Source organism: Prionailurus bengalensis, chromosome C2, assembly GCF_016509475.1.
Source record: "Prionailurus bengalensis isolate Pbe53 chromosome C2, Fcat_Pben_1.1_paternal_pri, whole genome shotgun sequence".
NCBI classification, from domain to species: domain Eukaryota; kingdom Metazoa; phylum Chordata; class Mammalia; order Carnivora; family Felidae; genus Prionailurus; species Prionailurus bengalensis.
Genome location: NC_057350.1, coordinates 60,331,754 through 60,355,719, shown reverse-complemented (window position 1 = coordinate 60,355,719; position 23,966 = coordinate 60,331,754). Strand labels below are relative to the sequence as shown.

Below are 23,966 nucleotides of genomic sequence, written 5' to 3'. Positions count from 1 at the left end.
TCTTTTGTGTTTTCAGACAACTTTTAGGATTATTGTTCCAATTCTATGAAAACTACTCTTAGTATTTTGATAGGGATTAAATCTGTAGATGTAAGATCTACATTACATATAAGTTCTGCCATTACCCTATGTCCTTTTATAAAGATGTAATTTTAAAATTATTAAATGTGTAAGTAGGAAGTGAAGAATGACACTAAAATCATAAAACCCAGAATTTTTGGCATTTTGGTGCTACTGAGAAGCCCTCTACCACGAGAGGCAGAAGTGTGCATAGGAAAGTGCTTGAGTTTGGTTATGACAGGAGGTTGAAATGGTTTGTGGGAGGCAATGTTTTTGTGGGTGTAAACAAAGGAGAAAAAAACCCACAAAACCTAAAATCAAAGCTAGTGAGCAAACAAAAACAATCGCTGTTTTTTTAGGTGACACTTCATTAAAAAGCAAAAGCCAGCTGTGTGGGTCTGTTCAGACTTGGATGTGTCGCTGATTTCTGTACTCAGCTCTGGCTCATGATTGAGCAAGCTGTGATTCTAATCTGGTTGTTAGCCATTTTCACTCTGAGGCATCTGCAACATCACTAATTCTAGGATGGACAAGAGAACCAAGATTTTCACGGGCAAGACAAGTGCCAGAACATAAAGATGTTTTAACTTTGTGGACTTTTTTTTTTTAAGAAATGTGCTCTTGGGGCACCTGGGTGGCGCAGTCAGTTAAGCGTCCGACTTCAGCCAGGTCAGGATCTCGCAGTCCGTGGGTTCGAGCCCCGCGTCGGGCTCTGGGCTGATGGCTCAGAGCCTGGAGCCTGTTTCCGATTCTGTGTCTCCCTCTCTCTCTGCCCCTCCCCTGTTCATGCTCTGTCTCTCTCTGTCCCAAAAATAAATAAACGTTGGGGGAAAAAAAAAAAAGAAATGTGCTCTTAAAAAAATTTTTTTTAACATTTATTTACTTTTGAGAGACAGAGCGAGACAGAGCATGAGTGGGGGAGGGGCAGAGAGTGGCGGGGGTGGGGGTGGGCAGGTAGGGCACACAGAATTCAAAGCAGGCTCCAGGCTCTAAGCTGTCAGCACAAAGCCCGATGTGGGGCTGGAACTCATGGACCGCGAGATCATGACCTGAGCCGAAGTTGGCCGCTTAGCCGACTGAGCCACCCAGGCGCCCCTAACTCCGTGGACTTTTATAGGCACAATTTAAATATGAGATTGGCAACTTTGTATAACAGTATTCTGTTAATTTTTCTAATGTTTAAGACCTTCTCAGAATGCAAAAAACCAGAACATTGGCTCCCAAACTTCAAGTATGCTCCCAGAAGGAGAGTTATATTTATATTTAACTGTACGGTATTTAGAAAGAATTAAACACAAAATATCAGTTTATAGGACAGACCAAGATGTTCTGGCTGGGAATAAGTAAACATATAAAGTTGTGAATGAGCTCATCTTAATGAAGAGAGTTATTCTGGCATCTTTTTCTCTGAGCATGAGCCCTTTGCCATCTGTTTACTTACACTGCATAAGATATGTTTGCATGTTGGCTTTTAATATTAAATGCTCAACATGAGGAGAAAAACTTTACTTCATTTTGAGCATGTTTGGATCTTTCAGTGATTTCATATTTATAATTGTCTTGCCTTCTGTCTCTGGACTCAGGAGGTTGGAAGTTGAAGAGGTAGTCAGAGATGATGGGAACTAGCTGCTGGAAAATTTCAGTTTTATGCCAATAGGCTACCTATCCCAACTAGTCTCAACAGATGAGGAGAGAGTTCCAGTCCAAGATGGCAACATGGGAAGACACCGAGCTCACCTCCTCCACGGACACACCAAATCTACACCCATTTATAAAGCAATTCCTCCCGAAGAACCTAGGGCTGCCTGAGTAGCTTCTGCGCAAGTAAAGATAGAACAGCAAGAAAAACAAAGACATGGTAAGGAAGGGCACTATGGGAACTACAGTGGGAGGGACCATGAACAGATCTGTGTACCTTGGGGCGCTGACAAAAACCACGGTTTAAAAGGGCAACTAGGGGCACCTGGGCAGCTCAGTTGGTTGGGCATCTGACTCTCTTGGTCTCGGCTCAGGTCGTGATCTCATGGTTCGTGGATTCGAGCCCGAGATGGGCTCTGCACTGACAGCTCAGAGGCTGCATGGGATTATCTCTCTCACTCTCTGCCCCTCCCCTGTTCACATGCACACGCACATCGTCCCTCTCAAAAATCAATAAATAAAAACACTTAAAAAAAATAAAAGGGCAACTCGAATATGAAAGATCCAGCCTTCAAACTCCAGCAAACGGTGGGAGAGCTACTGGAACTCTCTCTGCTGGGAGGGTCTGGCCAGGGTCTTGGTTCGTTGTCCCCCTCTACCTGGATGGAGTACAGGGGAGCATGGCCCAGGTGTCATAGCTGGCCCACCTCCTTAGTGCACATTAGTTTTAGAATTTCTCTCTGCAGAAAGATGAATAAACTTTAAATATAAACCATATACAGTGAAGCCTTTCTACTCTAGTAAAATTTTGCCACCAACGTTAAGCGTATCTATTGAAGAGAATGTTTCTGAGGGGAAAAAAATAAAAGGACAGGCATCCTGAGTCCCCAGTGGCAAATTGGGTAAAATCTCTGTTTTTGGCACTCCTTGTAACCTATCAGTACTCCATGGCCACATTCCAGATGCCAGCATGGAGAGGAAGAAATACACGTCATGTTTAGCTGGTCCCTTTTTCCTCCCACCATACCACTGGGCTCAAAGAAGTGGCCTCATTCTCTCTTGCAAGAGTTTCTCTGCCTTGTCTTCTTGCTGTGGTAGCCTTCAACCTCTCCCCTTCTCTGGGGTCACAATGGCACGTGCAGTGGGGTAAGATAAACAAAGTGAGTCTGGAGGTTTTTGTTTTGTTTTGTTTTGTTTTTAAGTTGAGAGAATGAGGAAAACCACAAAAATGAGATTTCTCTTAAAGAAAAAGTGGCAAGAAAAGCCAAGAAAATTTGTAAAAAGAAGCATCAGGACTAGAGTTTGAGACCCATTGCCACAGAACCTGATGGTGGCCTATGCTCCTTGACTCCTCCAAACTCACACTGCTTGTCTTCATTCCCTCTGCACCCTGCTCTTTGCTAAGAGGCTGATTTGGTAATGGCTCCATGGAGGGAAGAATTTGATTGGCCATTGGGTTCTTAAATCTAACAACTTGTCACGTTTGTTAAGCTCTCTCACTTGAGACAGTAACCCTCTCTTACCCTCAGGTTCCATGCTGACAGCTCATGTGGTCCCAGAAGCCTGTGAGACATACTTCATTCACCTTTCTCTCCAGTTGTGGCTGAATTTCTGTATAGGTTCTTTACAATGATGTGAAATGTGGGATTTTTCACTGACAGGGCCACTAAAGGTTTTTAGAGCACAGAGCCTTTCCTAGGACCCCTCACAATACCCCAGAGGTCCCTGCCTTCAGTGCTAAGGGATGAGTGGGGAATACAGTAAAAAATGCCTTCATGGCCTCAAGAAAGTCTTTACAAACACTATTTCCATTTCACCTGGCTCCACGAAATTATCTCCATCTTTATCCCGTGAAGTATGAAAGACATCTCTTTGTTTTAAGCACAATCAGAACCAATGTCAATATTTTTCAAATAGAACTTAAAGAATGGCAGGCAAATGAAAGAAAAACAAATACAGGGGAGCTGACAGATACTCCAAATGCAGCCTTCCTTTTGTTATGTAACTAAAACAGGGCTGCCACCAATTTGACAGCCTGTAGGGACCTGGCTCCATGTTTTCTGCGTGAAGCACAGGCAAGGTGAAAGCATCAGGCCCAGCTCCTCAGATGTCTAGGTCCACACTGATTCGGGTGGACACCATGCCAAGCCTAATGGGATCCTCCTTCCCTTTGAGACACTGCTCCTAGCATTTTCTCTGATTAGCAAATACAGAAAATACAGAAAAAAAAAATTCCTGTAGCTCTGAGCTCCACTGAACTTCCTGTAGCCCCCACAGTCACACTGATCCTGGCCCTTGGGAGAGAAATATTTTTTAACTTTTTACTTTTATTCTTATCTTGAGAGAGATAGCATGCACAAGCAGGGGAGAGAGGAAGACAGAGAACGGGGAAGAGAGAGAGAGAGAGAGAGAGAGAGAGAGACTCTTTTTTTTCTTGTAATGTTTTTTAATGTTTAGTCATTTTTGAGAGATAGAGACAGAGCATGGATGGGGGAGGGGCAGAGAAATAGAGGGAGACACAGCACCAAAGCAGGCTCCAGGCTCCAAGTGGTCAGCACAGAGCCTGATGCGGGGCTCAAACCCATGAACTATGATATCATGACTTGAGCCGAAGTCGGGTGCCTAACCAACTGAGCCACCCAGGTGCCGAGAGAGAGAGAGAGAGAGAGAGAGAGAGAGAGAAAGAAAGAGAGAGAGAGAGAGAGAGAGAGAGAGAGAGAATCTCAAGAAGGTTCTATGCTCAGTGTGGAGCCTGACACAGGGGCTCAATCCCATGACCCTGGGATCACGACCTGAGCAGAAATCGAGAGTTGGATGCTCAACCCACTGAGCCACCCAGGGGTCCTGAGAAAGACATTTCTATATCCTTGCTTCTCTGCAAACCTTCCTCCCCTGAATGTCTCACATTCATTTCAGTGCCCTTCACTTGCTTGTGTCTCTTGCTCCAGGCTGCTTTCTCAATGCTCCACTGGATATGCTTAGGTTCTTTCCTAGAGTAGAGTGTGCCTTCTCTGCTCTTGTCTCCCGCATCTAGGTCTCATCTCACTTGTCAAGTGCCTTCTCTCCCTGTAGCCTGTCCGCATAACAAAGGTGCTGTATTTCCTCCCTATTTCAAAGTCCTTTGTGGTGAACACTCCTAGTCCCTACTTCCTAACTAAGCTGGGATTTTGTTCAGGTATCCTCGTCAGGCAGTCTGCGTGTTTAAGTCAGTGATTCCCAATTGGGGGTAGGGGTGGGGGAACCATTTTGCCCCCAAGAGAACATTGTCTAGGGACATTTTTAGTTGTCACAAGGAGGGAGTGTACTACTGGTTTCTAGTAGGTAGAGGTGAAGAATGGAGTTAGACATCCTACAATGTACAGGACAGCCCCCCCCCCCTCCCAAATAATTATCTGGCCTGTAATGTCAATAACGTTGAGTTTGAGAAACACCAGTCTTAGAGGAAGATGATCTCATCCTAGTTCTGTAAGGAGGCTTGATTGATCTGTAGGTAAATCTATTCCTTTGCGGTGACTGGTTTAACAAGCAAATGATCCACTCTATGCCAATGAAACATGAGCAGTTACTGGGTGCTTCTGAAAAAGTCCTTCCCTTTGGACATTGTCAGGTGAGGGTGTCAAAGTGACTCATCTCACCACTGGCACTGGAATTAAAGCAGAGCCAAGGAAATGGCAGGGGAAAGGACCAGGGCCACCAGACTCCGTCAGTCCTAAGTGCACCCTTTTGTTCAACTTCCAGGGAGACAAGCATCTATATTGTTTAAGTGTGGTTTGAGATATAATTTGTTGTTATTTGCAGCTATGTGAATCCTAACTGATGCATCTTTACTCTTATCTTCTTTCCTTCCCTCCATCTCTCCCTCCTTTCCATCTTCTTTCTTTTCTTTTTTCTTTTCTTTTCTCTTCCTTTCCCTTCCATTTCCTTTCTCTCTCTTTCTCTCTCCCTTCCTCCCTCCCTCTCTCCCTTTCTTCCTTCCTCCCCCCTTTCCTTCCTTCCTTCCTTCTTCCTTCCTTCCTTCCTTCTTTCCTTCCTCCCTCCCTTCCTTCCTCCTTTTCTTCTTTCTTTCTTTTCTTGTCACTCATTCACTTCTGCTTGCCATCTGAAGGGTCCCTTCAGAGCTAATTTTCAGAGCTTTCTTGATCTTAGATAATGATCTGAGCTAAAGTTTCAGCTCTGTCTACCTACACTTCACTGTTCAAGAAACTCTTCTGAACACGGAAATTCTTTCAATTATCAATATGGTAATAAAATACTTCATTGATACAATAAAAATAACGGACCATCCTTTCACAGAGCACCAATGGGATTGGACTAATCAGGCTTTCTAAGTTCAACTAGGACCTAAAATAAGAGCAAAACTTGGAAAGCACTAGAAGAAAAAGGAAGAGATCCAGAGAGAAGACAAATTCATTTAAACATTTTACGAATAAAAGAGAAAGTAGCACTTAGTATTTTAAAGACGCTAGAGCAGGTGTCCTTTGATAGTCTTTCATATTGCTAGTCGAATGTTGTCAAAACCAATTGCCTGGGTGGCTGGAAAATAAACATGCTGACATTGAGGAAGACAAAAGTCAAAGGAAGGCAGGAGAAGCAGAGTGAGAAATGCTCCTGGTGGGTGGGTAGGGGATCAATTTGTGTTTCTCTAAGACTCTGTGGGCTCAGTTTAAGTACAGAAAACACAGAACTGAACATCTGCTGCATGTGACTTAAAAATCAAGTCTCATTTCATCGTTCCTTTTCTAAATCATCACTCTGTGCCAAATAACTTATGAACACTGAGTAACTCATGCTTAGACTTTTTAAAAATGAGGATATTTACAAAAGGTGTAAACCTCCAGTTATAAAATAACTAAGTCCTGGGGATATAAGGTACAGGCTGGTCATTATATTGTGTATTTGAAAGTTCCTAAGAGAGTAGATCTTTTTTTTCTTTTAATGTTTATTTTTGAGAGATAGAGAGAGACAGAGAGAGACAGAGTGTGAGCAAGGGAGAGGCAGAGACAGAAGGAGGCACAGAATCTGAAACAGGCTCCAGGCTCTGAGCTGTCAGCACAAAGCCTGACGCAGGGCCTGAACCCACGAACCTCGAGTTCGTGACCTGACTGAAGTCAGATGCTTAACTGACTGAGCCACCCAGGCGCAACAACCCCCCGCCCCTGGCCCCCGCCCAAGAGAGTAGATCTTAAAAGTTCTCATCACAAGAAAAAATTTGTAGCTCTGTGTGGTGATGGATGTTAACTAGACTTAATCGTGGTAATCATTTTGCAATATATACAAATATTGCATCATTGTGTTGTATACTCAAAACTTACAATGTTACATGTCAGTTATTTCTTGATTTAAAAAAATGAGGACATTTAATTGTTAAAAAATTTTTATAAAAAGATCAGGTAATTGAGTTTCTTCAAATTATCAGAGTGGAGGAAAGGGCACATTACAATGGTCAAATAATCAATTATGCTGGATTTCCCAAAGTTATTACACTTGTTAGTCTCAATTCAGGTTTTTAGCCACTTGAACAACAATAACAAAAAAGCCTCTATTTCAATTTGGGAAAATTGAACTGTGTATTAGAGTTGAGACAATAAATTCTTATTGTTCGCAAGTTGGCTCTGGGATGAAATAGGTGTGAACAATTTACATCCTATAAAAGATTAAACTTCTAAAGAAGATGAGTGGCTGATAAATGAGCCATGGACAATTGCAAGGGACACTCTAAGCAAAGGGTCTTAGTAGGAGCTCCATATCTCAGTACTTACCAACTCTGAAAACTGGTTCTCACTAGCTCTGCTTTCTCTAGAAAGACTGTAGATTAGATTAGTCTGTGGGATAGGAACCAAGGGAGGGTTTGGCAATGATGAAAGTCAGAGAGACAAAAGTGCCAAGTGGGATGTTGCCGCACACTCTCTATCTTTCGAATTGACTTTTCTTACCAGGAACTTTTCTTACCATCACTGGAACCAAAGCTTCCATCAATGGATTTTCTTTGAAATCTGTAAACAAGAACATACACATGCTCCTAAGACTGTGAAAACTTCAGCATTTTACATTTGTTGCAGATTTGTCTGCTAGGATCTCTTAAAACGAGCCTTTGCATATGGAGAAATTGGAACTCTGACATGTTGCTGGCAGGATTGTAACATGGTACAGCCACTTTGAAAAACTCGAAAGTGAAACAGACTTAACATCTGACCCAGCAATTCCGCTCCTAGGCATGTACATACATACATAAATTCATTTACTTATTTTCAGATTCATTTATTTTCAGATAATTCATACATCACAAAATTCATCCTCTAATGTGCACATTTCAATGCATTTTAATATGTTCACAAAACTGCAACCAGAACATTTTCATCACCCCCCACAAAGAAATTTAAAACCTATTAGCAGTCATTCCCCATTCCCCACTCCTACACTTTCTGACAACCATGAATCTACTTTCTGTAAATTTGCCTGTTCTGGAAATTTCACATAAATGGAATCATAGCATATGTGGTCTTTTTTTGACTGGCTTCTGGTTCATCTATGTGGTAGGATGAATCAACACTTTGGTCTTTTATGTATAAATAATATTCCTTCATTTTATTTATTACTTTATTTATTGATTAGTTTATTTATTTATTTACTTATGTGAAAAAATTTTTAACGTCTATTTTTGAGAGAGAGAGAGAGAGTGTGAACGAGGTGGGGCAGAGAGAGAGGGAGACACAGAATCTGAAGCAGGCTCCAGGCTCTGAGCTGTCAGCACGGAGCCCGATGTGGGGCCCGAGCTCACAAACTGTGACATCATGACCTGAGTCAAAGTTGGACACAATTGAGTGAGCCACCCAGGTGCCCCCAAATAGTATTCCTTTGTATGGATACACCATGTTTAATTTATATGTTTACATTTGGTGGACATTTGATTATTTCCACTTTTTGGCTATCATGAATAACACTGCTATGAACATTTATGTACAAGTTTTTCTGGGTATATATGTATTAAATTCTCTCGGGTATACACCTAGGTACAGATATGCTAAGTATGAGGTAACTGTTTTGTGTTTTTTTTTTTCCCCAAACTTTTCCACAGCAGCTTTATAGCAGAAACTATTTTATGTTCCTACTAGCAATGTATGGAGTTTCAGTTTCTCCACAGCATTACCAACTCTTGTTGTTTTCCATTAAAAAAATATTGTAGCTAGCCTAGTGGATAAGAAGTGGTATCTCCTTGTTTTTTCTATTTTCATTTCCCTGATAGCTAATGATGTTGAACATCTTTTCATATGTTTATTGGCCACTTGTAGATCTTTGGATAAATATTTATTCAAACTCTTTGCCCATTTTATTTATTTATTTATTTTGTATCACTGGCTTGTAAGAATTCTTTATATCATGTGGATACTAGACTCTTACCAGATAGATATATGAGTTGCAAACATTTTCTCCAATTTTGTGTGTTGTATTTTCACTCCCTTGATAGCATTCTTTAGAAGTGTAAAAATTTTAATTTTGATTAAGTCCAATTTATCTAATTTTTTTTGTTACATGTTCTTCTGGTGTTATATCTAAGAAATTGTTGCCTAATTCAAGGTCACAAAGATTTAAACCCAAGTTTTTTTCTCAGAGTTTTATAGATTTAGCTTCTATATTTAGATCTTTAATCTGTTCTGAGTTAATTTTTCATATGGTATGAGGTAGGGGTAAAATTTTTTTCAGGTTGATACCCAGTTGTTTCAACACATTTGTTGAAAATAATATCCTTTCTCTGTTGAATTGTCTTGGTACCCTTGTCAAAAATATATTGATCATAAATGTAAGGCTTTATTTCTGAACTCTCAATTCCTTTCTATTGATTTATACGTCTTTTTATATGTCAGTGCCAGAGTTTCAATCATGTAGCTTTGTAGTAAGTTTTGATATCAGGAAGTGTAAGACCTCCGCTTTGTTCTCTTTTTTTCATGAGTATTTTACCTATTCTGGGTCTCCCCACCTTGCATTTCCATATGAATTTTAGGATCAGTTTGTCAGTTTCTGTAAGGAAGTCAGCTGGGAGTTTGATAGGGATTATTTTGAATCTCTACATCCATTTGGGGAGTGTTGCTATGTGTTTTAGTTTGTATTGTTGCTGTAACAAATTATCACAAACATAGTGGCTTAGAACAATACAAATTTATTACCTTATAGTTCTGGATGTCAGAATTCCAAAGTACATCTACTGTGGCTAAAATCAAGGTATGAAGCAGGGCTGTATTCCTTCTAGGGGCTGCCAGGGGATTACTCTTTCCCTTGCCTTGTCTAGCTCCTGGAGGCTGCCTGCATTCCTGGACTCATGGCCCTTTCCTCCATCTTCAAAGTATATTGCTCTGGCCCTGCTTCCATCATCACATATCCTCCTTCTGCCCTAGACCCTCTTGCCTCCCTCTTACAAAGACCCTTGTGATTAGATTATACCCACATGGATAATCCAAAGCAATCTCCATAACTTTATCACATCTGTAAAATCTCTTTTGCCATGTAAAGTAACATACTCACAGGTTCTGGATATTAGAATGTGGACACCTTTTGGGGGCCATTATTTTACTACACCATCTTTTTTTTTTTTTTTTTTAATTTTTTTTTTCAACGTTTTATTTATTTTGGGGACAGAGAGAGACAGAGCATGAACGGGGGAGGGGCAGAGAGAGAGGGAGACACAGAATCGGAAACAGGCTCCAGGCTCTGAGCCATCAGCCCAGAGCCCGACGCGGGGCTCGAACTCACGGACCGCGAGATCGTGACCTGGCTGAAGTCGGACGCTTAACCGACTGCGCCACCCAGGCGCCCCTACACCATCTTCATATTAAGCCCTCCAAACCATGAACATGGGATGTCTATTTACTTAGGTCCTTTTTCATTTCTTTCAAGGATGTTTTGTCATTTTTTTTTTTAATTTTTTTTCAACGTTTATTTATTTTTGGGGGGACAGAGAGAGACAGAGCATGAACGGGGGAGGGGCAGAGAGAGAGGGAGACACAGAATCGGAAACAGGCTCCAGGCTCTGAGCCATCAGCCCAGAGCCTGACGCGGGGCTCGAACTCACAGACCGCGAGATCGTGACCTGGCTGAAGTCGGACGCTTAACCGACTGCACCACCCAGGCGCCCCTGTTTTGTCATTTTCAATGTACAAGTCTTTAATTTGTTAAATTTATTCTTAAGTATTTTATTATTTTTGATCCTATTGTAAATGGAATTGTTTTCTTAATTTCATGCTTGGATTAGTCATGGCCAGTGAATAGAAATAAAACTGGCTTTTGTATATTGATCTTGTATCCTGTAATCTTGATAAACTCAGGATTTCTTTTTGGAGGTGATGAAAATTAGATAGTGGTTTTAGACAGTTGTGCAACTGTGAATATACTAAAATTAGACAGTTGTGCAACTGTGAATATGCTAAAAGTCATTGAACTTTATACTTTAAAAGGGTGAATTTTGTGGTCTGTGAATTATATCTCAATAAAACTATTACTAAAAAATCCAGATATATCATTTGGGAACATCTATCAAACATTAAAATGTGAATCACTGTCTTCTTGCAAAATGAGCTTCCCTTTTGGATGTGAGGTTGGTCAGGGAGGAGGAAAGTTAGGGATTAGATGTGTTTGTGCTTTCATACATACTCTTACGTCTAGACAGAGACTCTAGAAAATTGCACACCCCAGATCCTGGTATGTCTGGTGGAAGAACTTCTCTTTATACCTCTTTTGTTCCTAGAGACAGCAAATTCATCCCTGCCTCAGGGCCTTTGCTCTTTTTCTTTTCTTTTTCTTTTCTTTTTTTTTTTTGAGTGTTTTTTTTTTTAAATTTATTTTTGAGAGAGCACAAGTGGGGGAGGGGCAGAGAGAGAGGGAGACACAGAATCTGAAGCAGGCCCCAGGCTCTGGAGCTGTTGCACAGAGCCCAACCCGGAGCACGGACCCACCAACAGTGAGATCATGACCTAAGTCCAAGTCGAATGCTCAAGTGACTGAGCCACACAGGCACCCCAGGGCCTTTGCTCTTGTTCTCTGCCTGGGCCACTCTCTCCCCAGATCCTCACATGGCTAGCCTCTTCTTCCTATTAAAGTCTTCCTTCTGAGATATCTTCCTTGCTGAACAAATCAAATCTAATGTAGATTCCCAATCCAACCATTCCCTCTCACACTACAGTGTTTTTTTTTCCCTCCTGTCACTAGCTGAAATTATTTGCTTTATTAATACTTGCTTGCTTATGTTTCCCCTCTGTACAATGTAAAGTCTGTTAGAGCAGGGATCTGGACTGTCTTGTTCACCACTGTATCCCTGAACGCTAGGACAGAGCCTGGCACATAGAAAATGATAACTAAATATTTGTTGACCGAGCAAGGCAGATTATTAAGAATGGTTACAATTTGGCCTGACTGTTCTAGCTGGCAAATGAGGCTATGGTTAAGTCCCTTTTGGTAAAAATTAAGCTTTAAATTTAATTCCAGTACAGTTAGCACATAGTGTTATATTAGTTTCAGGTGTACAATATAGTGATTCAACACTTCTATACATTACTCAGTGCTCATCACGGTAAGTGTACCCAATTCCCTTCACCTATTTCACCCATCCCCCTACCTGCCTCCCTTCTGGTAACCATCAGTTTGTTGTCTATAGTTAAGAGTCCGTTTCTTGGTTTGCCTCTCTTTCTTCCCCAGCCCCTTCTACTTGTTTGTTTTGTTTCTTAAATTCCACACAACAGTGAAATCATATGGTATTTGTCTTTCTCTGACTTATTTCACTTAGCATTATACTCTCTAGCTCCATCCATGTTGTTCCAAGCAGCAAAATTTCATTTCTTTTTTTATTTATTGCTGAATAATATTCCACTGTATATATACCACGTCTTCTTTATCCATTCATCAGTTGATGGACACTTGGGCTGCTTCCATAATTTGGCTATTGTAGATAGTGCTGCAATAAATATAGGGGTATGTGTGTCCCCTTTTTTAGTTTTTATTTAAATTCTAGTTAGTTAATGTACAGTGCAATATTAGTTTCACGTGTACAGTACAGTAATTCAACACTTCTATACATCACCCTGTGCTCATCACAACAAGCGCACTCCTTAATCCCCATCACCTGTTTCACCCTTCCCTCATACCCCCCCTCCTCTGGTAACCATCAGTTTGTTCTCTGTAGTTAAGAGTCTGTTTCTTGGCTTGTCTCTCTTTTTTTCCCTGTCTGCTCATTTGTTTTGTTTCTTAAATTCTACACGAGTGAAATCATATGGTATTTGTCTTTCTCTGACTTATTTCACGTGGCATAATACTCTTTTTTTTTTTTTTTAAAAAAACCTTATTTTATTGTTTTATTCTCAAGTTAGTTAACATACAGTGTAGTCTTGGCTTCAGGAGTACAACCCAGTGATTCATCTGTTACATATGACACCCAGTGCTCATCCTGAAAAGTGCCCTCCTTAATGCTGGTCACCCATTTAACCCAGCCCACTATCCCCATCAACTGTTAGTTTGTTCTCTGTATTTATGGTCTCTTATGGTTTGTCTCCCTCTCTGTTTTTACCTTAGTTTTCCTTCCCTTCCCCATGTTCATCTGTTAATTTTTCAAATTCCACATATGAATGAAATCACATGATATCTGTCTTTCTCTGACTTATTTTGCTTAGTATAATACCCTCCAGTTCCATCCATGTTGTTGCAAATGGCAAGATTTCATTCTTTTTCATTGCCAAGTAGTATTCCATTGTATATATAAACCACATCTTCTTTTTTTTTCAATATATGAAATTTATTGTCAAATTGGTTTCCATACAACACCCAGTGCTCATCCCAAAAGGTGCCCTCCTCAATACCCATCACCCATCCTCCCCTCCCTCCCACCCCCCATCAACCCTCAGTTTGTTCTCAGTTTTTAAGAGTCTCTTCTGCTTTGGCTCTCTCCCACTCTAACCTCTTTTTTTTTTTTCCTTCCCCTCCCCCATGGGTTTCTGTTAAGTTTCTCAGGATCCACATAAGAGTGAAAACATATGGTATCTGTCTTTCTCTGTATGGCTTATTTCACTTAGCATCACACTCTCCAGTTCCATTCACGTTGCTACAAAGGGCCATATTTCGTTCTTTTTCATTGCCGTGTAGTACTCCATTGTGTATATAAACCACAATTTCTTTATCCATTCATCAGTTGATGGACATTTAGGATCTTTCCATAATTTGGCTATTGTTGAGAGTGCTGCTATAAACATGGGGGTACAAGTGCCCCTATGCATCAGTACTCCGGTATCCCTTGGGTAAATTCCTAGCAGTGCTATTGCTGGGTCATAGGGTAGGTCTATTTTTTTTTTTTCAACGTTTATTCATTTTTCGGACAGAGAGAGACAGAGCATGAACGGGGGAGGCGCAGAGAGAGAGGGAGACACAGAATCGGAAACAGGCTCCAGGCTCTGAGCCATCAGCCCAGAGCCCGACGCGGGGCTCGAACTCACGGACCGCGAGATCGTGACCTGGCTGAAGTCGGACGCCCAACCGACTGCGCCACCCAGGCGCCCCTGGGTAGGTCTATTTTTAATTTTTTGAGGAACCTCCACACTGTTTTCCAGAGTGGCTGCACCAATTTGCATTCCCACCAACAGTGCAAGAGGGCTCCCGTTTCTCCACATCCTCTCCAGCATCTATAGTCTCCTGATTTGTTCATTTTGGCCACTCTGACTGGCGTGAGGTGATATCTGAGTGTGGTTTTGATTTGTATTTCCCTGATGAGGAGCGACATTGAGCATCTTTTCATGTGCCTGTTGGCCATCCGGATGTCTTCTTTAGAGAAGTGTCTATTCATGTTTTCTGCCCATTTCTTCACTGGGTTATTTGTTTTTCGGGTGTGGAGTTTGGTGAGCTCTTTATAGATTTTGGATACTAGCCCTTTGTCCGATATGTCATTTGCAAATATCTTTTCCCATTCCGTCGGTTGCCTTTTAGTTTTGTTGGTTGTTTCCTTTGCTGTGCAGAAGCTTTTTATCTTCATAAGGTCCCAGTAATTCATTTTAGCTTTTAATTCCCTTGCCTTTGGGGATGTGTCGAGTAAGAGATTGCTACGGCTGAGGTCAGAGAGGTCTTTTCCTGCTTTCTTCTCTAGGGTTTTGATGGTTTCCTGTCTCACATTCAGGTCCTTTATCCATTTTGAGTTTATTTTTGTGAATGGTGTGAGAAAGTGGTCTAGTTTCAACCTTCTGCATGTTGCTGTCCAGTTCTCCCAGCACCATTTGTTAAAGAGACTGTCTTTTTTCCATTGGATGTTCTTTCCTGCTTTGTCAAAGATGAGTTGGCCATATGTTTGTGGGTCTAGTTCTGGGGTTTCTATTCTATTCCATTGGTTATGTGTCTGTTTTTGTGCCATAAACCACATCTTCTTAATCCATTTATCAGTTGATAGACATTTGGGTTCTTTCCATAATTTGACTATTGTTATTAGTGATGTTATAAACATTGCTATAAAAATTTATCTTTGGATAAATTCCTAGTAGTGCAATTGCTAGGTCATAAGGTAGTACTATTTTTAATTTTTTGAGGAAGCTTCACACCATTTTCCAGAGTGGCTGCACCAATTTGCGTTCCTACCAACAGTGTAAGAGGGTTACCCTTTCTCCACATCCTCGCCAACATCTACTGTTTTCTGACTTATTAATTTTAGCCCTTCTGACTGGTGTGAGGTGGTATCTCACTGTGGTTTTGATTTGTATTTCCCTGATGATGAGTGATGTTGAAAATCTTTTCATGTGTCTTATTAGCTATCTGGATGTCTTCTTTGGAAAAGTGTCTATTCACACCTTCTGCCCGTTTACTCACCGGATTATTTGTTTTTTGGGTGTTGAGTTTGTAAGTTCTTCATAGATTTTGGATACTAACCCTTTATCTGATATGTTATTTGCAAGTATCTTCTCCTATTCCATCTGTTAGCTTTTAGTTTTGTTGATTTTTTCCTTTGCTATGCAAAAGCTTTTTGTCTTCATGAGGTCCCAATAGTTCATTTTTGCTTTTATTTCCCTTGCCTCTGGAGACATGTCAAGTAGGAAGTTGCTATGGCCGAGGTCAAAGAGGTTGCTGCCTGTTTTCTCCTGTAGGATTTTGATGGTTTCCTGTCTCACATTTAGGTCTTTCATCCATTTTGAATTTATTTTTGTGTATGGTGTAAGAAAGTGGCCTAGTTTCATTCTTCTGTTTATTGCTGTCCAGTTCTCCCTGCACCATTTGCTAAAAGACTGTCTTTATTCCATTGGATATTCTTTCCTGTTTTGTCGAAGATTAGTTGGCCATATATTTGTGGGTCCATTTCTGGGTTCTTTATTCTATTACATTGATGTATGTGTCTGTTTTTGTGCCAATACCATACTGTCTTGATGATTACAGCTTTGTAGTACAGGCTAAAGTGTGGGATTGTGATGCCTCCAGCTTTGGTTTTCTTTTTCAACATTACTTTGGCTCTTCAGGGTATTTTGTGGTTCCATATAAATTTTAGGATTGTTTATTCTAGCTCTGTGAAGAATGCTGGTGCTATTTTGATAGGGATTGCACTGAATGTGCAGATTGCTTTGGGTAGTATTGACATTTTAACAATATTTGTTCTTCTAATCCATGAGCTTGGAATGTTTTTCCATTTCTTTGTGTCTTCTTTAATTTCTTTCATAAGCATTCTATAGTTTTCAGCATACAGATCTTTTACCTCTTTGGCTGAGTTTATTCCTAGGTATTTTATGGTTTTTGGTGCAATTGTAAATGGGATCAATTCCTTGATATCTCTTCCTGTTGCTTCATTATTGGTGTATAGAAATGCAACCGATTTCTGTACATTGCTTTTATATCCTGCAACTTTGCTGAATTCATGTATCAGCTCTAGCAGTTTTTTGGTGGAGTCTTTTGGGTTTTCCATGAAAAGCATCATGTCATCTGCGAAGAGTGAAAGTTTGACTTCTTCTTTGCCAATTTGGATGCCTTTTATTTAATTTCATTGTCTGATTGCTGAGGCCAGGACTTGCAACATTATGTTGAACAACAGTGGGGAGAGTGGACAGCCCCATTGTGTTCCTGATCTCAGGGGAAAGCTTGCAGGATGATATTAGCTGTATAAAGCTGTATAAAACCATATATGATTTTTATGATGTTAAGGTATGTTCCTTCTATCCTGACTTTCTTGAGGGTTTTTATTAAGAAAGGATGCTGTATTTTGTCAAATGTTTTTTCTGCATCTATTGACAGGATCATATGGTTTTTATCCCTTCTTGTGATCCCTTCTTTTTATCCCTTAATGTGATGTATTATGTTGATTGATTTGCAAATATTGAACCAGTCCTGCAGCCCAGGAATGAATCCCACTTGATCATGGTGAATAATTCTTTTAATGTATTGTTGAATATGATTTGCTAGTATCTTGTTGAGAATTTTTGCAGCCAGGTTCGTCAGGGATATTGGCCTGTAATTCTTTCTTAGCATAATACTCTTCAATTAGTGCGTTTGTACTTTTTGGGTAAATACCTAGTAGTGTAATTGCTGGGTTGTAGAGTAGTTCTATTTTTAACTTTTTGAAGAATCTCTATACTGTTTTCCACAGTGGCTGTACCAGTTGGCATTTCCACCAACATTGCACGAGGGTCCCTTTTTCTCCACATCCTCACCAACACCTGTTGAAATCCCTTTTTAAAACAATCCTAGTGAGATTAAGTGGCAAGCAATTATATGCACTCATAAAAGATGATGTGTTGGGGGCACCTGGGTGGTTCATTTTGTTGAACGTCCAACTCCAGCTCAGGTTATGATCTCACAGTTTATGAGTTCAAGCCCCACATCGGGCTCACTTCTTTCATGGAAGAGCCTGCTTCAGATCCTCTATCCTCCTCTCTCTCTATGCCCCTTCCCCACTTGTGCTCTTTCAAAATAAATAAAACATTAAAAGAAAAAATGACATGTTTGTGCTAACAGGCTGTACCCACATTTGCTATAGATTTAGGAGCTGATAAGATTCTTCAGTAGAGGTTAAATGATTTAGTAAAGCTAGGCTGAGGCAGGCTGTATCCAGTGAGCAAAGGAGAAGATAGTAAATGAGAACTCTGCTAGATTGATTGCAAAATGGCTACACCTCATCTTGTATTTAGCTCCTTAAATCAAAAGGTGGAGTTAGTGTGTTCACCTCTTGAGTCTGGACTGCCCTCATACTTGTTTTGGCTAATAGAAAGGAGAAGTGATATCATGCCACTTCTGAACCTACATCTTAAGGAGGCCTTAAAGTCTTCTGCTATCTCTCTTGGCGATACAATAAACAAGGGCTAGCCTGCTGGAATTTGGGAGACCACGTGCAGCTGAGGCCTAGCTGACGCCAGGTGATAGCACTCTATAGCCACACCCAACTGCGACCTCTGAGCCCGGTCCGGATTAGCAGTGTCATCCTGCTGGCCCAGAGATTTGTAAGTAAACTTAACTATTTCTGTATGCCATTGGAGCTTTTATGGTTGATTTTTATGCAGCATTATTGTGGCCACAGATAACTGATGCAAGAATCAAGGGAGGGATGAGTACTCAGGGTTGTGCAGTTTGAACTCAATGTCTGGTAGGGTGGTTGAAAGAAATGAATAAGAGAACATGTATCCAGTGTTTGGCCCCGGTCCTGCACATTTACTGTAGTGACTCCTTACATACTTGCTGAATGGATTGTGGCTGGCAATGGGAGGGGGATGGTGTTTAGATTCAAGCCAGTATAGCTAATACTTTGGATTCTTAGCTTCCTGAGAGCAGGGCCATGTCTCTTATCCATATTTTCATCCTAATTTCATAGCATGTACTACAAATCCCATGTGTACTAATAATAAAGTACAGAGAACTTATCAAGCAAATGGCGTTATGCTCCAGGACTAGTTTCATTTGGTTCTGTAGAAAACTTTGTTATTTTTGCTTAGTTCAATGAGAAAGAGTTCTGTTAGCATTTTTCCTCAGTCTATTATTTTATTTAGAATGCCAAATGGTTCTTATGTCTCCAGATTTCAATTTTCACTTTCTCTGTATTTGGGAAGAATCTATGCTTGTGCGATTGACTATAGCAAAATAACCTGGCAGCCAGAGGTTTCAACAAAGCCTTTACCACAGCTTTCAAAACCTGTACTTCCTGCTGTAGCTGCATGACAATGTCAGGGACATTGATATCCGTCTCTACTTTTTTTGTCTGTATGCTGATTATGCATGCTAGCTAACTAAAGAAGTGAAATCATATTTTCTAAAATCTAAAACATCAGGAGTAGAGACAGTCTTCCTAAGAGAGCATAAGAGATGAACTTCTTTTTCCATGATCTTGGAGTTCATCTGAGTCCAAATTGACAGCTTTTGGGATCCTTTTCCATTCGAATCCATGCTGGGGTACCAGGCTTTTGGTCTGCCCTCCTTGATCAGGACTGCCCTCCCTCGCATGCCCTTACCACTCGAGACCTGTATTGACCAGCCTGCTTCATAAGTAAGGCTCTGGAGCCACGTTGCCTGGAAATCCAGGCAAATCCCAGCTCCCTCATTTACTGGCTGTGAATCTGTGGTCAAACTGCTTCACCTCTCTGTGCCTCAATTTCCTTAACTGTCAAATGGTGATAATACTAGTGCTTGTGGTAGGGCATCAATTGAGATAATCTCAGATAATCACGGTGCCTAGTAAATGTCAGTGATTATGATCTAATAAATTAAGTGGGCTGATAATCAGTTAATGTATATACTTTCAAGATATATTTGCCTGTGAACTGGGGTTTTTGTTTTTAATTTCTTATTAGAAAATAACTTCAAATTTACAGAGAAGTTGTAAGAATAAGAATAAAATATAGAATACTCACATATGCTTTATCTAGATTCATTTGTTAGCATGTTATCCCATTTGCTTTATCATTCTGTATGTGTGTATATGTATATAACTATACATATGTTATATATATATTATATATAATTTTTGGACCATTTGAAAGTAAGTTGCATATGTCATGAACTTTTATTCTTAAATATTTCCATTTTTAAAAAGTAAGCTCTATGCCCAATGTGGGTCTTGACTCACACAACCCCAAGATCAAGAGTCACATGCTTTACTGACGGAGCCAGCCAGGCGACCTAAATATTTCCAAAGAATAAAGATATTCTCATACCTAACCATAGTATAGTTGTCAAATTCAGCAAATCTAACATTGATAAGATACTCTAATCTGTCTGTATTATAATTTTGTCAATTGACCCAATAATGTCCGTTATAGTATATTCTTCTAGTAAAACATCCAATCTGAGACCAGGTGTTGTCTTTAGCCCATATCTCTTTAGTCTCCTTCAATCTGGATCATTTGCACAGCCTTTCATTTGTCTTTAATAGAATGCTTATCATTTTGGGGTAGTTTGATTTTTCCTCAGGATTATATTCAAAATATGTATTTCTGGCTGGAATACTGCATGAGTAGTGCTGTGTCCTCAGATTGTCACATGTGCAGGCACACAGTGTCTTACCTTCCCCTTGCTCACATTAATTTTGATCACCCAGTCAGTCAATCCTTGTCTGAGTTCTCCATTGTATAGTTACTATGTTTTCCCTTAGAATAACTAAGCAACTTGTGGGGATACACTTTATGGTCATGCATATATTTTGATTTTCATCAGATTTTCCTCTTAGTTTTAGTATCCACTAATTATTCTTAACCTGATATATTCAGGATGATGATTTTCCAATACCAGCACTCCCTCCATTTTTTCCAGTCAGCTTTTGGCATTCTTATGTAGGCAAGAGTTCTTCCTTATACTGTGGGCATTTGCTAATGACTCGCTTCCTCAATGTATACCTGTTTTATTGACTTTGGATTGTATCTGGAGATATTTAGGTCCTTCCTTCCTTCCTTCCTTCCTTCCTTCCTTCCTTCCTTCCTTCCTTCCTTCCTCCATCAATATGGATTCATGAATTTCTGCTTTTCTCAATGGTTTATAATTTATTACTCTCCTTAAGTATTCTGATGCTCAAATTGTTCTAGATATGGTTAATGGTAGTCCCAGGGTTTTAAAATTCAATTTCTCAACTGAAAAGCTTTGTAAAGTCACAGAAGAGAATTATTTTTTTCTACTGATGCTGTTAAATTGCCCAATAGTCTGAAAACTCTGGGCTGGCTTTGTTTTCTTCAGATGTTCAAGAGGGGAAAGAACATTTGTTTATTGTAGGCCTTCTGCCATTCTTTTGTAGTTGCTTCACAGAGACCACAACAAAGTACAGAATTTTCAATGTTTGGGCCTGCTCAGAGACACCAGGAAAAACTGGAGCTCTTTTTATTAGGGGCTCCAATCTCTTGGGAAGGGAAATTGTCTTAGTCAAATTACAATATAATAATTTCCTTTTTTTTTTCCCTTCAAGGGACATTTTACTGGAAAATTGATGCTATAATAGTAAGAAAGCACTTGGCAATGCAATATCAAAGCACATCACTCCTGCTATTTATTATACCTCAAGGTTTATTTTAGACATTAAATTTACTTGTTGATGGAATTTTTAAAGCTGTTCCTAAATCTCCATAGTAGGAAGAACTCCTCATTTCCTACATTCCATAGGGTTTACAGTATTTCCTGATCCAAAAAAATACCCAAGCTGTCTTTCTGTTGAGGTTTTATTAACTATGAAAATAACTAATACTCTAAACAGTACTCACTCTGTGCAGGACATTGACGTAAACACTGCAGCTATACAATTCTATGAGGTAAATTATTATCTCATTTTTGAGGAGGAGGAAACTGAAGCACAGAGAGGTTAAGTAACTAGCCCAAGGTCACACAGTTAGTGGTTGAGGTAGAGTTGAATCTGGTCAATATGGCTGTAAAGCCTAATGCTCTACTCACCACACAGAGACAGGCAAAGGGAGTTAACATTTCTTGATACTCTTGACCTACCTGATATAATGAACAAACGCAATAAGCAGGCATCCCAAGTAGAAGGAGAAGAAGATGAGGAAACTGAGAAGGATGGATTTCACATAAATAGTTTCTGTGGGAAGAGAAACAACTTTGGTCAGGGTGTCCTCAGGAAAAAAGAGAACCATGTTCGGGACAGGATGGCTTCAAGGGCTCATCTCCATCACACCCACTCTTAAGTCCTAATATAATTCCATTCAAAGCAGCAAAGCTACTGAAGGTCACTCAGACATTCTCCACAAATGGCTACCTATCACAGTGATGACTTCCCAGTGGAAGCCAGGAAGGGACTTCCTGTATACAATGTCATAATTGAGTTCCCTTTCTTTCTGGAAGAGATTTAACAACATGCTTTGATTCTCTCTTCTATCTCCAAGGTAAATATTAGTTTTCTTATGATGTTTCTCTGGAAGGATGACATTAGTGTTGAAGTATATGATTGCCTTCGGACATAGAAATCTTTCCATGGAATCCTAGAGCCAATACTGACCTTTAATGGAAGGAACAATGGTCACTTTAAGGTTCTTTGCTCGTTGTAGATTCCAGGTTTGGTTCTCCTTTTCTGGTAAAAAAGAAAAAGGCAATATAGATCAGATACTTGGTTCTTGGCCTCTCATCTGAACAGTTGTTCAAAAACTGTCCACAATTAGCTCTGTTTGTTGAATTTTCTTTTAGCAAGAACTAGAGGAAAACCTAACTCCCAAAGCTGCAAACTATCTAATATGGCTTTTGGCTAAACTTTCACGATAGCCTTTGCCTCACTGCATTTTTGGTAGTATTGAAGAAGTGAGACTGTAGCCTCCCTTCTTGAGTAAAGAAAGCTTGACTCATCCTCTGATATCCATGTGGCCCAATGTGCCATAGACATCTGAAGAAAATGGCTACAAAAATAGAAAGCTGTCTTGTCTTTTGCTTTGCATTATTCTAGCCAGTGAAAAAAAAATTTTTTTTTGTTATATAGTCATAAAATGACTTGTAGTTTGCCAAAGAACATTGGACACTGGCAAAACTCTAGAGTTAGGTAATCAAGAGATTAAAGAATACATGAAGAATACATCTCACATGAATGTCAAGAGAACCATATTATACTGAACATTAAACACCCTCTGTGTTGATCACATGTGGCTCATCAGTTGCTGGGGGTCTGTGTTTTCAATCAATAGCCTCTTGCATTCCCACAGTAGTGACTGGGTAGTTACCCATAGCCATTTGTACTATGCCTAAGGGTATTACACACAGTCCCTGTCATTGGGATAAATGGTCCTGCTTTGCTTTCTTACTATCTTGCAAGGTATAATTTTGGCAACTGAAATTGAGAACTCTGAATTTTCCTTGTATGTCCTTGTGGAAATGAGGACTACTGATTAACACAAATGGCTCCATTACTGCTGGCTACCAAACCAGTCTTAGACAGTGGACCTTGATATGCTACATAAAATCATTATTTCACAACAGCAAATATTTGTTGAGTAAAAGGCAAACTGAGTGAATATACCTCACATGGTCTGATAGAGCCCAAGACTTTGAAAAGGTGTAGTGCACTAAATGACATTTTGTAGTATCAGTAATCCTTTTAGATTTATCATTTTCTTCCCTATGTTTTTTTTTTTTTCCAAAGATCTCTCAGACTGCCTTGCAAGTTACTGCTGATGATTCCCAATGAGAATTAGAGATGGTAGTAAGGGGCCATGGGAGCTTTTGGCTTCCCTTCTCTTCCATTTCATTAGGTTTTTCTAAGTCGCAAACATTCCTCACTATCTCTTACCCTGGATAAAGAAAGATCCTCCACAGGCATAATCTTCAGGCTTTATCACAAATACCACGAAGAACTGCTCGCCTGGAAAATCCTTCTTCTGCATAAGACATAACAACTTATGATAGCAAGAAAGGATAGCAAGAGGGGAGAAAGTCCATGGTGGTGGGGGTGGGAGCAGAAAGAGATGAAAGAGAAGAAAAGTAAAATTCACCCCTGCCCCTAGTTTCTTAGAAAGAACTTTCAGATACCTATCATCTACTCCAGAGTTTAGCCACAATAAAATAATTGTTAAATCCAAAAAATTAAACAGGTACACTATTCTAATCTCAATGTATTTTGTACCCACTTATGTGCTTAGAACTGTAATAGGCCCCATGTAAAAAAATATGTCAACAGCCTATGTTTAATAATAATACTTGTACTTTATATGTTTAAAATTAACATACTTTATTTTTAGTCTGTTTTGGGTTCACTATGTTCAGGTTTTATTATTTGAAAATCCAATGATACATGACTTTCCTAACAGTCAACAGTCACAGTTAAATAATTTAGGTTAGGGATGCAAAAGTGAGACCTGGGTTATAGTCTT

At 39.9% G+C, this 23,966-nt stretch overlaps 1 protein-coding gene across 2 annotated transcripts in view; it reads right to left on the bottom strand.

Moving 5' to 3' along the window:
- SIDT1 (SID1 transmembrane family member 1) overlaps positions 1 to 23,966 on the bottom strand; it is a 112,791-nt gene that overhangs the window by 30,772 nt on the left and 58,053 nt on the right. For both annotated transcript variants that reach the window (XM_043594199.1, XM_043594200.1), the window contains exons 7-10: positions 23,387 to 23,474; positions 22,112 to 22,183; positions 21,601 to 21,694; positions 7,648 to 7,691 (exon numbers count right to left, since the gene is read on the bottom strand). In XM_043594199.1, the coding sequence (XP_043450134.1) occupies positions 7,648 to 7,691; positions 21,601 to 21,694; positions 22,112 to 22,183; positions 23,387 to 23,474 (298 nt within the window). The remainder of the gene's footprint in view (positions 1 to 7,647; positions 7,692 to 21,600; positions 21,695 to 22,111; positions 22,184 to 23,386; positions 23,475 to 23,966) is intronic.